The following is a 17,197-nucleotide window of genomic DNA, read 5'->3' as shown; positions in this document are numbered from 1 at the left end:
TCACTCAATTGTTTGCTGTTTTGTTGGTTCCTGATCAGCAGATGTTTGAGACTGATGTAAAAATATTTGTAAAACACAGAGGAGAAAACAAATGTATGCAGTCAAAATGCAAGATGTAGACAAGTGGGAAAAAAAAGAAAACAGGTGTGGGTGGTAATATACATGCAGTAGAAAGCGTAGAAAAAAACTAAACACACTGTAAAATGGCAAAGGATAAAAAATGAGAGTAGAGGAATAAGCAATGATAAGAAGGCTAGCAAGTTACAAACAAACTGACTTTTGCAGTGTGCCGGCAGTGTGACACGATAAACAAAGGCCCAACTAAAGCAGAGGTTGCCAAATTACAGCAACTCACCCAGTCTGAAAAGATTCAGTAAACTGTCAATTCATTAATACTGTACTGTAAGAGTAGAGTAGTATACAGTACAGTGAATTACATTACAGTGTACATAGCTGTACTTGTTATACAACTGTACTATTCTTAGTGTCACTTATGGTATTGACAGCATTCTTTGTACTCTTAGAATTGACAAAGAACGTCAGTCCAATTTCATACTGTATCTTCGTTGATCACACCTTTTGATTGAAATTGAGTTGATATTACAGGCATTATGAATTTACAGTAATGTCAATTTGGTTACACAACATTCTCTAAGTGTATTTCCTAATACAATTCTGCAGTACTGTAAAATAATTTATTCAACACCTTTTGAGGTAAATTTAAAACATGCACATGTATCTTACATTGTTTGCTAGTTAATTAACTAATTTGTTAAAATTACTAAATTGAAAGTAATACATTCTATTGTGTTTTGGTGATTAAACCAAATATTTTCATTACTTGTTACAATGAAACAATGATTATATGAAATGAAACATGTACAATCCTAATGAGTATTTGATAGAATAACCAGGTGTGATCAGTTTAGTATTTTGTATAGAGTGTTTTAAAAATGTACCACTTACTTTTACAAATAGTACCAAAGTTACTAAATAAAACCTGTAATAAATTTTACTGTTGTATAAAGTTATATATATTTATATTTGAATGACTGAGCACTGCCTGAGTTGCCTTTTCTCTCTTTAACTCTAACCCTCCTGTTACAGATTCCTCTTCAGGACTGATGATGCAAGGAAGAATCCGACAGGCCCCATGCTGGTGGCTACATTCTGGAGTGAACTTCCAGACAAGATTGATGCAGCATATGAGAACCCTCTGGAGGAAAAGACAGTATTCTTTGCAGGTAAAGTAGTGTGTACAGTATACAATTTTGGGCAATGCAGTAACTAATTGAGTGTGATAATACAAAAGTTAGATAATTATATGAAACATTGCATGTAATTGCAAGGATCTTCTTTTGATTTCATAACTTGCATGTAAATTAAATTATATTTCATCTTGATTCTGCTTTATTTCACTTCTCTTGACATTTTGTGCATGCGTGTGTGTGTGTTTACTGGAGATAAAATGAGTAACTATGGCCATCACACATTAAAAGCCATTTTTAACATTAAGCCTAAACTGCAAATTATCCCACAACTTCTTTTGTTTCCGTTTTTAAGCAACAATTATAGAATATGATCAATCATTTACAGTTTTCTACCTCAAAACACAATAATTTTTATTAAACTATTGTAATTGTTATTATAACTGTTTTCTAGGTGATGAGATGTGGGTATATTCTGCCAGTACTCTGGAGAGAGGCTATCCCAAGAAGATCTCCACCATGGGTCTTCCTTCAGATTTGCATGGAATCGATACTGCCTACTCCTTCCACAAGAGCAAGAAGACATACTTATTTGCTGGCAACAAGTTCTGGAGGTAATCCTTAAACATTTTGATCAAGTATACATCAATCTGTGTTGACTGTGTTTAATGGACAAAACATTGTAGAAGAATACAAGCATTGTAACAAGGGATGTGCCATGGTGCTTTACTAATCGACTAGTCGTCCAAAAAAAATGACTAGTTGATTAGTGGGGTCGACTACCAAAATGTATATTTTAGTGGTGGTGGTTTTAATGGTAGACACAATTCTCATATTAACCCTCTGGGGTCGACGGACGCGCCGTCCTGCTGGATATTTTCTTCATTACAGCGGAAACAGCTTAAAGTACTCTGGCATTTTTGGGTATACAGATAAGTGTAAGACATCATTAGAGACTATAAAGGGTCTACTTTTATTTGTGTACACTCACAATAACAACAAAACCTTTTGCTTTTGTAAAATAAAGAAAATGAAAAGGGTGAGCTATCTGACGTCTCTGTCTCCACGAGCATATTTCTGAAACGTGTCACAAAAATGAACTGAAACTCCGCGAATACTTATCACACAAACATGAAACATATGTCTAAAGAAAGCTTAAAATTTCTAATTTTAAATAAACCAATTCAAATTTAAAACAAATATTCTCCTGCAATGTAATCTGTATGAAACCAAGCGATGTACCCTTTTTAATGACTCAGCTCATTATAGCTAATGTGATCACACACACCAGCAGAGCGTGCCATTCATACGCTAATGTGCTGAGGCGATCAATGCAAATGGTAAACGCCCCCGACAGTGAGGTTTGATGTAAACACAATTCATTCACTTTACTGCGCATTTGGAATGATACACAGGCGAGGAAACTCCTGGATAGTAAGGAAGAGTTAACATTTTCCTCAGAAAAAGAGCGGGACTCCGATGAACGTTTGTATTTTGAAGAGAGACTTGATCCAGTCGAGGATACAATTTCGGACGAGTAAGTCATTTAGTTTTCATTAGTTGACATGCTATTTTATATAAACATGTACATATTTTACTAGTAGGTCTGTTTCCAGACTTGTCAGCCAGGATTCAGAGTATTGAAATTTGAAATATGTCCTGATAGGCAAGTTTTAGTTACATTTAAATGCTGTTTCGGCAAAAGCAGGTATTTAAATTGTATGCTATATGATATAAATGTGATATGTAATATGATATAAAATTATATGAATGTTTAGATTATATTTTATCGAGTGTTTATGCTCCCACATTATCATCAATGCTTGTGCTTGCAAATATCTGTTCAGGTGTAAATGAGTAAAATGCACTTTTAAATATGCCCATATTAGAAAATCACCATCTTTATAATGATTTATGAAGGATCATGTGACACTGATGACTGCAGTAATGATGCTGAAAATTCAGCTTTGATCACAAATTGCATTTTACAATATTTTCAAATAGAAAACTGTTCTTTTAAATTGTCATTGTCAATTGTCAACTAGTCATTGTGTGAAATAGTTCACCCAATGTTTTTACTGTATTTTGGATCAAATAAATGCAGTCTTGGTGAGCAGAAGAGACTTCTTCTAAAACTTTTAAATGGTAGTGTAGGTCTAAAATTAAGTCTTTATGTAAAAAAATGTGTAGTAAGATTACTTCTTTTAACTTAACTTAATTTTGATCATTAAGTCTCCTCACATTCATTCTCTTTCTGTCACATTCCTCATTGATAGTCCCAGGGGAGGGGTCTTTGTCTCCTCAAATGTGAATCACCTCAATATTCATGATAGTTCACACCTCCTTGCATATGAAATTTCTAACACTAAAATTGTCTTACAGAAGTTAAATTAGTATATTGTTTTGTATGAATGAGTGATCAGGATGGTTTTCACATAATTTTGTAGCAAAAACTCTAGGCTACAAGATTCAGTTCTCAAATGTCTTGTGGACAAATGTTTAGTGTGTGTTATATGGCCTTATTTCAATGACTTCAAAAACCACGCATAAACGTTATTTTCTCAAAAGTACAAACCTGTACACACATGTTGCTCACATATTATTGTAGCCCAATTTGTGCTGAATACAGTGTTATCAGACTTTAGCCATTAATATGTTATTAAGCAACTGAAAAAAGCACAAATGTCAAGGCAAGTCAAAACTTCTCCAGGGCCCAAAACACCCTCAGATCCCAGAGGGTTAATTGAGAGATGCATCATTTTTGCATCAGTGCAGTAAAACCCTCTGCAAGAACTTTTGTCTCTTTTATGCTTTAAGCTTAGTCCATTTATGCACCGCTCCTGTTACAGCCATCAAAGCACCGCATTAAAAATGCATTTCAAGACGCTTCACTGTTGGATGTTAAATCCTCTGCTGTTATATATGTTCCTGTATTTGAGGTGCTGTGGAGAGACTGAAGTCTTTTGCTGATTCTGTCTGAAATTGCTTAAATAAATAGCTGCAGTAAAGTATGTTTAAAATTCTTAATGTTATAAACTAGACTTTTACCCAGGTTATCTTGCAGTTCTGCACTTTTAAGTACACAGTAAGGATAACTCTGTGACTCCCAAACGCTCTGTTTACATTGAAGCAAATCATTCTGCCTTTAGGTTTCGCATAAGCGGTTTTATGCTGCTCTGTATTGAAGCCTTTCTTATTTTTTACTTTTTTTACTTTGATAGTTTTTTGCAATAAGATATTATAGTTATTTAGTAGAGCTGTTGGAAAAAATAGTTGCAGCGATGCATCGCAATTCATACTCAAATGATTCTGAGCCGATTCTTAAAAGTTCAGAGTTCAGTTTAAATCATGGCAGAGCAGTGGTGCATGCCAAAGACAGATGTGGAAACAAAGACGTGAGTTAACTGCATACACTAAAGTCAAGTGCACAAACACGACTGTTTGCAGACCAGCTGTATGAAACACATGACCATTTTTACCCAAATGAAACTACGATCCTGTAGATTCTTTCACAAACCCAAGCACATATCAACAGGAGAGTTTATTCGTGCTAAGAAGCCAACAAACGGCATGAAAGACGAGCTTGCACCCATAATTGCACTGATTTGCACACAACGGGGGAAATACAGAAGAAAATAATGATGAGGCAGTGGTTCGGGAGATGTTTTCATTTAATAATTTAAATGAGTTACAAGAGTAGACTTTCTTTACTCTTGTGCACTCGCCATTTCACTGGCTTTTGTCATTGCCGGTCACTCATTTGTCAGGACAGTGCGTACACCTGATGATAAAGGTTTTATCTTCTACTCGCAGAGCAAACAGGTAGAACAGTGCATACAGGAGGCTTGATCAATTTCTGAAGCAACAACTGCGCTATTTAAACCACTTTACTATCACCTGTGCAGGTGAGGAGAGGAGAAGCTGACAGCTGCACACTCATAGAAGCAGATATATCTCCCATCCTGGTCCAGGAACTTCCATTTGTGCTTAAAAATGAAAATGAATAGCATGGCATAGATTAATTTTAAATATTAATTAAATACTATTAAATGATTTACAATGCTTAAACAAAAATAAAAAATAATAATATAATCAGTTGAATTAATAGTATTCAGTGTTTTGATAGAGAACCAATATATTTTTTGTGGTTTTAAGAGATTTTTTACAAGGATCTAAAGAAAGAAACTGAAAAACTGAGATACTCTTTTAAACTATAGAACCATTTATTTTAATCTTGTGGATGTTCCATGTTTTGTTCACTGCTCATACTGAATGTAAAAGGCCAGTTTATGTAATGTGACTCATTCTGATTTTTAAAAAAGCTGTTAAATGAAAAGCTGAAAGGGAAAAAATAGAGAGTAAAAACGTCTAGGTTACGTATGTAACCTCCGTTCCCCGATGGAGGGAACGAGACGTTGTGTCAGAGAAGCGACACTAGGGGTCTCTCTTGAGCGCCGATATTCACCTCTGAACTATGAAAAAAGGCCAATGAGAGTTGGCAACCAGTATTTGCATGTCCCGCCCCCGGACATACGGGTATTTAAGCGGCGCAAATACGGGAGTTCATTCAGGATTTTTCTGAGGAGCCGGAAATGGTCCGGCCACAACAGGGGCTCGGCTCAGCGACGTGGCAGGGGAGACACAGCGTCTCGTTCCCTCCATCGGGGAACGGAGGTTACATACGTAACCTAGATGTTCCCCTTCTGTCGCTCTCTCCACGTTGTGTCAGAGAAGCGACACTAGGGGTCCACTTAAAAGAGCCATGCGCTGAGCCGTGTACGTGATCTGCTGATACAGGAGCGAGCAGGTATTCCTACGTGCAGAACGACCAACTGTATCAGGCTGCACGTACCCTTCCCCAATGCCCCATTTAAGCCATCAGAATTCCTTATTGTTACCCTGGAGGGGGAAAAAAGGTGACAGCCGCCAACATGGGAACGGGCCAGCCTGGCTGGGCCTCTTTTCTCTCTATGTTTCTCGCATAGAGCAACTACGGCCAGGGCCCTTACACGCATTGAGGGAAGGGGGTCTTAGCCCTTATTAGGGCGGAGAAGACCCTGCGGAGGCCACACCTACCCGGGAGGGGAGGCAAATTTTGAGTGGCAAATACATCGCATGGCCTATACTTAGGTCTTATGCGGAAAAGTAGTGTGGTGGTAGATCCAGCCTCGCAGAGGGGGGAAGCATACAGCACGGCAACCGAGGCAGCTGTAACTGCCTAAGGGAAACACGGAGTCAACTCGTGAGGGGACAGAACCGTGGTTTTACACACAGGGGGAGTCCGAACAGGAGGCCTTACCTGTGGGGCACCTATACCAGTACAGGGTAGCTTGCGGTACCCGTAGTGGTTTGGGTCGGCGAGTTCCTCCACGAGAACTGCGACCCACGAGGGCTAGGGAGGAGTCAACCAGTGTCCCAAACCTGGGATCTCCTGGGAATGAAGGCGCACTGTTTCCCTGGTTAGGGGAAGGGCACTGGGTGCAAGCGATTCACCCGGTCAGATCGTGGGCGTGCCACCGAGTTCTCACGGGCTCGGTACCTGAGAGAACACGGGACGATACTGACTCAACTTCGGAGATTGTAGAATCTTGCAAAAGTGTTAGGTGTTGCCCAGCCCGCTGCTCTACAAATGTCTGCTAGGGCAGTGCCCTAGCCAGTGCCCATGAGGACGCTAACACTCCTGGTGGAGTGGGCTCGGACCCGCAAAGGGGGGCACGGCCTGGGTGTGATAAGCCAGGGAAATGGCGTCGACAACCCAGTGGGCGAGTCTCTGCTTGGAGACAGCATTCCCTTTCTGCTGTCCCCAAAGCAGTCAAAGAGCTGCTCAGAGCGTCTGGTGCTCTGTGTGCGGTCCAGGTAAATACGTAAGGCACGTACTGGACACAGCAGTGAAAGGGCTGGGTCTGCCTCCTCCCGGGGCAACGCTTGCAGGTTCACCACCTGATCCCTGAAGGGTGTGGTAGGAACCTTGGTCACGTAGCCCGGTCGCGGTCTTAGGATCACGAAAGTGTCCGCCGGACCAAACTCCAGGCAAGCGTCGCTAACAGAGAACGCATGCAGGTCCCTGACCCTCTTGATGGAAGCGAGCGCGATCAACAGGGCGGTCTTGAGAGAGAGGGCCCTGAGTCCAACTGAGTCAAGCGGCTCGAAGGGGGTCTCTGGAGTACCATAAGGGCGACCGAGAGATCCCAGGAGGGAAACAGGTTAGGCCGGGAGGAGTCATCCTCCGGGCACCTTTTAGGAACCTGACGATTAAGTCGTGCTTACCAAGAGACTTGCCATCTACCGTAGTCGTGGTGGGCAGCGATAGCGGCAACATACACCTTGAGGGTGGAGGGGACAGCCTCCTCTCCAGCCTCTCCTGAAGAAACACGAGCACTGACCTAACTGCGCACTTCTGCGGGTCTTCGGCTCGGGAAGAACACCAGTCCATGAACAGGCGGCACTTCAGAGCGTAAAGATGCCTGGTAGAAGGGGCTCTGGCTTGGTTAATAGTGTCTATGACGGCCGAAGGTAGGCTGGCTAGATCCTCCAGCGTCCCATCCAGGGACCAGGCGTGGAGATTCCAGAGGTCTGGATCGCGGATGCCAGAGCGTGCCCGTCCCTGAGAAAGAAGGTCCTTCCTCAGGGGAATTCGCCAGGGAGGGGCTGTCATGAGGAGCGTGAGATCCGAAAACCACGTCGGTTGGGCCAGTAGGGGGCCACCAGAGTGACTTGCTCCTTGTCCTCCCTGACCTTGCATAGCACCTGTGCAAGAAGGCTCACTGGGGAAAAGCGTGCTAGCCCAGCGGCCAGCTGTCCAGAGCATCTGTCCCAAGGGGAGCCTCTGTGAGGGCATACCAGAGCGGACAGTGGGAGGTTTCCTGGGAGGCAAACAGGTCTACCTGGGCCTTGCCGAACCTGTCCCAAATCAGCTGGACCGATTGGGGGTGGAGCCTCCACTCTCCGCCGGGCAAGTTTTGCCTTGACAGCGCGTCCGCTATCACATTGAGGTTGCCGGGGATGTGAGTGGCGCGCAGTGACTCCAGTCGCTGCTGACTCCAAAGGAGGAGACGACGGGCGAGCTGTGACATGTGGAGGGAGCGTACTCCGCCTTGGCGGTTTATGTAGGCCACCACCGTGGTGCTGTCTGTCCTGACTAGGACATGCTTGCCACGAATCAATGGAAGAAATTTCTTCAGGGCAAGAAAAACTGCCAGCAGCTCTAGGCAGTTGATGTGTCAGCGCAGCGGGCCTCGGTTCCACCGGCCTGTGGCTGTGCGCCCGTTGCACACGGCGCCCCAACCCAATTTGGAGGCGTCGGTTGTAACCAGAACGTGACGGGACACCTGCTGCAAGGGTACTCCTGCCCGTAGAAAGCAGAGGTCTGTCCAGGGTTTGAAGGTTTGGCGGCAGGCGGGGGTAACTTCCACGCCGTGCGTGCTGTGGCGCCATGCTCGTCTCGGGACTCGAGTCTGGAGCCAATGCTGAAGTGGTCTCATATGCAACCCCAGTGGCGCGGCCGCCGTGGAGGATGCCATATGCCCCAGGAGCCGTTGGAAGCGTTTCAAAGGGACCACGGTGCCTGGTTCGAAGAAGCGAGGCATTCCAGCACTGACTGAGCACGCTCGTTGGAGAGACGTGCTGTCATTGAGACTGAGTCTAACTCCAAACCGAGAAAATAGATGCTCTGGACCGGGGTGAGCTTGCTCTTTTCCCAGTTGACCTGAAACCCTAAGCGGCCGAGGTGCTCGAGCACCTGGTCTCTGTGTCGCATAGTAATTCCTCGCGAGGAGGCCAAAATGAGCCAATCATCGAGGTAATTGAGTATGCGTATGCCCGCTCCTTGTAGCGGGGCAAGAGCCGCCTCTGCGACCTTCGTGAAGACGCGAGGGACAGAGACAGGCGAAGGGGAGGACCTTGTACTGATCACGCCTGGCCGTCGAACGCGAACCGCAGAAAGGGTCGATGTCGAGGGCTAATTGAGACATGGAAGTACGGCGTCCTTCAGGTCTACCGCTGCTGAACCAATCTAGATGCCGGACGCCAGATAGAATTTGTTTCTGGGTAAGCATTTTGAGCGGGAGTTTGGACAAGGTCCGATTGAAAACTTCGCGAGGTCCAAGATCGGTCGTATGCCGCCGCCTTTCTTGGGTACAACGAAGTAAGGGCTGTAGAAACCCTTCTTCGTTTCGGTCGGAGGGACAGGCTCTATCGCGTCCTTGATTAGAAGGGAGGCGATTTCCTCGCGCAGGGAGTGGGCATGTTCGCCCACTCAAAGCACTTACCTTGTTCCGCGCACCCGGCAGGGGGCGGGTTCGTGACTGAGGAGGAGGTCTGATGCTGGCGTCCTCTGGACTCGTCTGAACCGGCCGGCCAGGGAACAGTCATGGGGCTGAGGGCGGAAGCACCGCATCCTGGGCGCCGAGACTGTTGAGGCCTGAAAGCAGAGTGCCGTGAGAACGGCATTTGCGGGCCATGTGACCCAGAGGTAAAGGAAATAGCTCTTTTATTGAGAATTTGGGTACCGCAGCCCCCGTCAGGGGGTGCCGCAAATGAAAAAACAAAAGATTCTCCTCACGGCCCTCCACCGGGGGACGGTGTGGTCTTACCACCTCCGGAGCTAACTTCTTGTCCTCTGGGTCCGCTGTCTCAGGGACACTTGGGAGCCTTCCGGGTCCTCGAAGGGGTCCGTGAGGCAGGGGGCGTACGCTTCCTGCGGTTTGCTCGACGCCGGGGCTGAGAGCTGGGCCCAGGTTGGGGCGGAGCAGAAGGTCTTCTGGCCGCGGGAGGACGCCCTCGGCGAGCAGGTGAGGCCTGGGCCGTGGCGGCAAGCTTGCGGCGCGGCATGATGTGCGAAATGGCCTCCGTCTGCTTCTTCACCAGGGAGAACTGCTGGGCAAAGTCCTCAACGGTGTCGCCGAAGAGGCCGAACTGGGAGACGGGGCGTTGAGGAAGCGAGTCTTGTCAGCTTCACACATCTCAACCAAGTCCAGCCATTGCTGACGTTCCTGGACCACCAGAGTGGCCATCGCCTGCCCGAGTGCCTGTGCTGTGACCTTCGTCGCTCTCATGGCGAGGTAGGTCACTGAGCGCAGTTCCTGCAGCGTGTCGGGATCAGGGCCACCCCCGTGCATGTTGCGAAGTGCCTTGGCTTGGTGGACCTGCAGGAGAGCCATGGCATGCAGGGCGGAAGCGGCGCGTCCGGTAGCGCTGTAGGCCTTCGTGGTGAGCAAGGATGTTGCTCTACAGGACCGGGAAGGGAGTACAGGGCGGCCCCGCCAGGTGGTAGTGTACTCCCGTATTTGCGTCATTTAAATACCCGTATGTCCGGGGGCGGGACATGCAAATACCGGTTGCCAACTCTCATTGGCCTTTTTTCATAGTTCAGAGGTGAATATCGGCGCTCCCTAAATAAAGAAAACTGAAAAAAGAAAGATACTGAAGGGCAAGATGCATCGTGATGCATCGAGAATCGTTTATAATCGAATCATTACCCTTTGAAACGTAATCTAATCGTGAGGCCAGTGAAGATTCATAGCTCTATTATTTAGCCTGTTTATTTGTTGTATAACCATTAGTTTCTACACCGATTAGCCACAACATTAAAACCACCTGCTTAATATTGTGTAGGTCCCCCTCGTGCCGCCAAAACATCACTAACCCACATTACATTCTGAGATGCTATTCTTCTCACCACAATTGTACAGATCTGTTATCTGAGTTACTTTAGACTTTGTCAGTTCGAACTAATCTGGCCATTCTCTGTTGACCTCTCATCAACAAGGCATTTCCATCCAGAGAACTGCCGCTCACTGGATGTGTATTTTTTTTTTCATCTGATTCAGATACTCGTCAGGAGCTTTAGTTAGTGTTCACAACAACCATCAGAATGGAGGAAAAAAATAATATCTCAGTGATTTTGATTGTGGCATGACTGTTGGTGCCAGATGGGCTGGTTTGAGTATTTCTGTAACTGCTGAACTCCTGGGATTTCCATTTCCATGTCTCTAGAATTTACATCTGAAACACGTCTGATCGGGGTCATGTGATCATAACGAAGCCTATATTATACATTATTATCATAAACACTGACTGGTCGACTAGTCGTTCAAACAACTTACCAACTAGTCATTATGAAAATTTGAAGTTGTGCACATAACTAGTTGTAACTATAATGTAACTAGTGATGTAACAATAACTACTTTCATAATTGCTTGTTCTTGTGCGAGTTATAGCGGAATCTGGAATCATGAAATATGTTTTTTCCAGAGTTTCAATGAATATTCCCTCATTCCCATCATAATCAACACTTGTAAAGCCTTTGTTGCTCCATATTATAGCATAATGTCTCCAAAGGATGTGGGTTTGTAATAAGGAATAATTTAAATATATAACAGTGTGATGTTAATTACACTGTTATTTAATAGGTTTACTAAAATGTACACATTTTAAAATTACACACCCACTGCAGGATTATCAGGAGAAATTTTAAAGGAGGAGTAGAAATGTATTCGTTATAACCGTGTAGTTGCTCACATTTTCCATAACTTTTCAGATACAATGAAGCCAAGAAAAAGATGGATCCAGGCTTCCCTAAACTTATTGCTGATTCTTGGGCCGCTGTCCCTGATGACCTTGATGCTGCCTTCAGCCTTAATGGTGATGGTATGAAACCTACTTGCTTCAGATCCAATGCTGTCTGTTGTAAAAGTCTGTGGTATTAACCTCTAATCTGAATGGAGTTCATCTAATTTATTTCTACTCCCACACCTACACTCTGTTAGCTCTCACAAATATGTCTGAAAATGTCTGAACTGAATGATGTGTCGTATTTGTGTATGCTCCTTATGAATGTGTTGGGCCAAAGTAGATCCTGATAGAGAATTCTTGGCAAATAACTCCAACCCAATTACTGCTGGCATTAGGCCTTCAACAGCAAAAAGCCCAGCAATATGGTTCCCCAGCTCAAGATGAGTAGCTTTTTTTTCCAGCTCTGTCAGAAGAGCACATAAAGACTCTAAATGAGAAACATTTTTAAAGGAAATGGAGAGAGGTGAAGGATATAACAGTTTTACGGAAGGCGCTCTTGTTTCATTTAGATTTACAGGAATTTACTTAACATGCTTTTACAACCACCCAACTTTTCTGTCCATTACTAAGGCACATATACATTCATACCGGTATACACAAACACACATACACACCTAATAAAGCAAGTGTGTATGTGTGTGTAACGTAGTTCAATGGAAAGGAGGAGGTGAGAACCGGCTTGACAATATAAATTATATTTTAATTATAAACTTAAACAAAAGACACAAACACACATGACAGACATGTCCGTAAATGATCTCTCTCTCCTGCACAATCCTCCGCAGTCGGCCTTTATCCCTCTCAGAGAATTGATTAGCCTGATAAGGGACCGGGTGTGTATAATCACAACCCGGCCCCGCCGTCCGCCCTGCCACAGTGTGTGTTAGGGTGAGTTGGTTTTTGTGGTTTGAGGACATTTGTTTTAGGTTACACACGAGTAATTCTGGGAGTATTATGCTATAAATGTGGTTTATGTGGACACCCCTTGTACCACTGTAATTGAAACGGCTTTAAAAACATACTAAACATGTTTTTTTTTTTTATGTAAACATTTTTAGGGGTAGGGTTAGGGGATAGAATATATAGTTTGTACAGTAAAAAAAAACAATTATGTCTATGGAGAGTCCTCGTAATGATAGGACTACCAACTAGGGTTGCATGGTTTATCAGTGCTAATGAAGTATCGCGATACCAAAAAATAAAATAGTACAATATCATCAATTCCGGTGACATATTAGAGTATGCTGTCATTAGCAAAATGAAATGAGATGTGACAGTTTTTTGAAAATATATTAAAATACCTCTGGATATGGCCAAGTGTGATCTTTAAACAGGATGTAATTTTATTAAATAATATACAGTCACATGCCCTGCATGCTCCAGAATGATCAAGAGGTGCCGCTCTGCTCTGTCAAATGATACACACACACTCACACAAATGCAACACACATTACTGGTGCTTGAATTTCATGCAGTGTGTTTAGAGTGTAAGTGGCTGTTAACACTTAAATTAACTCCTCCAGTGCAGTTTGGTGATTTTAGCTCGAGAGTTGCGACAGGAGTATACCAGTATTAATGTGAAGTTTGATATAACTAACCAGTAAAAACAGGAAGAACTAAAAGTCTGTCAAAATAAAAGTCCAGCTAACATGAAAGCACTATTCAACTAGATGTGTTAAATTGAAGACAGAAAAATATAACTACTTTATAAAAATGTATAATAATAGCAATAATACTCATAATAAGAATTATAATGTTAAATGAATGTATTATCATTATTATTATCTGTAAGCAGTATCACAAATGCAAGTTATTTATCAGCATGTTGTGATTAAGCCATAGCAGCCTTGTGCCACAGGTTATAAGATTGTTTTCATCATTAATGTTTTCCTTAAAACTGTGAAGTTCTATTGAAGCTCAATTTATTTTACCAAAATGATATATACAGTATATAATATATACAGTATATAATATATATAAAATATTAGTATTTTATTAAAGCTAATATTAGTATTTTTATTAAAAATTATCAATTTGATTAAACACCATTTTATTATAACATTTAATTAAAACATTAACATGAAATCCAGAAAATGTAAATGCTTTGTATGTATCTGTGAGACTTGTATTAAAAGAAATATGTATTTCTTTTAATCAAGGCTGAGGCTTTTTATTTGTTGATTAAAGTATCTATTTAGTATTGATACGGAGGTACCAGGGCTGGTGTCAACCGAAGCCAACATTTTGTTATCTGAGCAACCTACTACCAACGTGTGTGTGTGTGTGTGTGTTAGGGTGTGTGTGTTATGTGTGTGTGTGTCAGTTCAGTCATTAGAACCTTTAAAAAAAAAAAAAAAAACAGAATGTAGATTTCATTTTGATTAAGTATTTTGATTTGGCTTTTACACTTATTGCATTCTTTCAGGTCACAGCTACTTCTTCAAAGACTCCCACTACCTGAAAATGAACGACAGCAGTCTAAAAGTGGTCAAAGTCGGGGAAATCAAAAGGGATTGGCTACGCTGCTGAGCACCAGTAGAACATTTAGTCTGTAGCACTCTTTGATGATCTTCATCTCTAGGTAAACAAAGCCAGTGTGCCATATGACAGCACTTACATTTACAATACTGCCCCTCTTGGTTACCCAGACCCTATGAAATTATAACCTGTCATTAGCTAACCAGAGAGGCCTGGTGATTTCATTGACTGCCTGGACGTATGTAAAACATAGCTAAACAAGAATTTACATATTTATAACTGATGTTGTTTTGTCATAACTTGAGATGTTTCTTGTTTATTTTTCATTTGAAAGTGTTTAGTAGAGTCTCTGCCCCTTAATATATCTAGCCTATGTGTATATCTTTAGATTTTAAAGGACTTCTGACATTTCCCATTTTTTTAGCAGTGAGATGCATCTCCTGGTTTTTATATATATTTGCACAAAATAAATCCATCCATCAGTATGTCAAAAGCACAAATGTAATATGTTGATGGTACTGATATTAATTCATGTTTTATTATGTATTAAATACTATCGAATAAAAATGCCTACATTACATTTAATTGGAGAACACATTTTAATACATGAATATTGTGTTGCGTACAAACACAGAGACCAAACATCTGTCAAAGCACATCGTTTTCGTTAGTCTTGTTTCTTCCTCCCATGGTACAGAGAGATTCACCGCACGGGTTGCCTGAAGACTGTATAGAGTTTGATGCATGATGGACTCATGTCAAGCAAGTATCATGAGAATACAGAATAAAAATATTTTTTTCTCTATTTTTTTTTCATTGACATATGCAATCTGTTTATATTTGTACTGTTTTTTTTTTTTGTTTTTTTTTGTTTTTTATATATATAACCTTTGTCCAATTTTTTACTATCTGTCTCATAATAAAGATTAATTATCTTTTTCGTGGGTTTTTAATATTCAAGTTGTAATTTTTGGAAAGCATTCTACAGCATTTACAGTGTTGGTGCTTCACCTTGCATCAACAAATCAGTAGGTACTGTATGGTCCCCATTATGTTTCTCCTCTAATTGTCGCAATAATAATAATAGATCAGTAAGAGCCCTATTCCAAGAAGACAATGTTACATGACGGAATCAGTTTGGGGATGATGTTAAATGAGCAAATGAGATGTTAAAAGTTTAACTCCAATTTTTGCAATTTTTGCAATATATGTATGAAATCATGACCACTCACATTAAAATTAAGACTCCAGTCATATAAGTAACATTATAAAAGCTGTTGTATTCTACATGGTGAGGGTCGGCACATGGGGACTGTTAGAATAACATGGCCATCCGTATAATACTTGCTTAATCTCAGTAACGTCCTGTTATTTGACACTTTCACTTATTGATTCAAGTAATCATGGCTGACTATTAATACTAAATGTCTGCAATGGCATCTGAAACTGAAAACAATTGATTTTAAATGACGCCGCATCCAAGCCACTAGGAGTGCACCTTTAAATGGAAAAAAGTTTGGCTCTTACCTAATCATTATCTAATAACAAATAAGGTTAAAGAATATAAGCTTGATAAGCATTGTTTCATTTAATTTAAAAATATATATAAATGTAAGGTGCAGCTTTTGCAATCAATATACAGAGAAGGCTATTCATTTGTTTTGGCACTGCCCATTTATAGAGTAATTTTTTGCTAAATGTATTTAATTTTATTGTTGAAAAATTAAATGTAAATATATTTACTCAAATATATTTGATCAACTTTTTTCTTTTAATGCCAGAATTTAATATTGACAGGGATGTAAATTACTCATTTTTGAGCTAATTATTACCTTAAGCCGAGGTAAAAAAAAAAAAATATATATATATATATATATATATATATATATATATATATATATATATATATATATATATATTAAAGAAGAAGAGGAACGAATCAACCAGAAATATTAATTTAGAACACCAGCTATGACTTTTCTCACCTCTCATGAGTTTGCATCTCTGCATTCATAAATGCAAAATCTCAGGAAAGAAGCCATGTTTTATAGTGTTTAAAATTAATTGTGCATAGAGTTAATTCAGTATTGCTATGACTTTTCTCACCTCTCATGAGTTTGTATCTCTGCATTCATAAATGCAAAATCTCAGGAAAGAAGCCATGTTTTATAGTGTGTAAAATTAATTGTGCATAGAGTTAATTCAGTATTGCCCTTGCAGTAGCAAAACGCTGCATGTATTGGGACTTTATGTAATCATGTTAATGATAACAACAACAATAATACACTTCAATAGAAAAAAGGTATGGTTCCCAGTATTTAGTTTAATTCCCAGTGTCATATCTGGACAAACAGCGATATCTAGTGGTATACAGAGCACACTTCTATCGTGCGTAACACTTGGGTACAACATTACTAACTGCTTATTATTTAAGTTATTTATGAGGTGAGAACATTATAACATGTTTAACGTACACCTAGCAGCGGATGCTTACTTAATTGGGTCATAAAAGTACATGAATATAGGCGTAAAGTTAATTTCCTTGATGTGGTACTTCTAAGTTTGGTTAAATTTTTCCGTAAAAACAAGCTTGTTAGGTTTCAAATAAACCTTATTTCGAGAATAACGACGAGGGCACCAACTGCTCTAAATGGCTACTACAGGGCTAAATAGGATTATGTCTGTAAGAGGTGGAGTGTAAACGTAAACACACAGGCTGTGTCTCAAAAACAATTGAACTGCCTACCTAGACATGCTGCATGCTATGATTCCCAAATATAATTCCTAGTTAAGTGCTATTCACACCGAACGCGGATTTTTAGGACTGTGCTGTTTTTCGAGTGTTTTTCTATGTAAACATGCGCTAGACAGACGTCTTTGACCGTTGTGCAGCTTTATTTTCCACTTGCTTTCAGTTACAGACAGCGCTGCGTCTGCCT

The 17,197-nt window shown here is 41.3% G+C and overlaps 1 protein-coding gene across 1 annotated transcript in view; it reads left to right on the top strand.

Moving 5' to 3' along the window:
* The window catches only part of mmp2 (matrix metallopeptidase 2), a 42,734-nt gene extending 27,536 nt beyond the window's left edge, over nt 1-15,198 (top strand). The window contains exons 10-13 of the mRNA XM_052151943.1: nt 1,108-1,244; nt 1,663-1,822; nt 11,746-11,855; nt 14,206-15,198. Coding sequence (XP_052007903.1) covers nt 1,108-1,244; nt 1,663-1,822; nt 11,746-11,855; nt 14,206-14,309 — 511 coding nt within the window. The 3' untranslated portion in view covers nt 14,310-15,198. The remainder of the gene's footprint in view (nt 1-1,107; nt 1,245-1,662; nt 1,823-11,745; nt 11,856-14,205) is intronic.
* Nucleotides 15,199-17,197: the final 1,999 nt, after the last annotated feature.

This window comes from Xyrauchen texanus, chromosome 2 (assembly GCF_025860055.1).
Source record: "Xyrauchen texanus isolate HMW12.3.18 chromosome 2, RBS_HiC_50CHRs, whole genome shotgun sequence".
In the NCBI taxonomy this organism is placed as follows: Eukaryota; Metazoa; Chordata; class Actinopteri; order Cypriniformes; family Catostomidae; genus Xyrauchen; species Xyrauchen texanus.
This window is presented reverse-complemented; position numbering and strand designations above follow the sequence as displayed.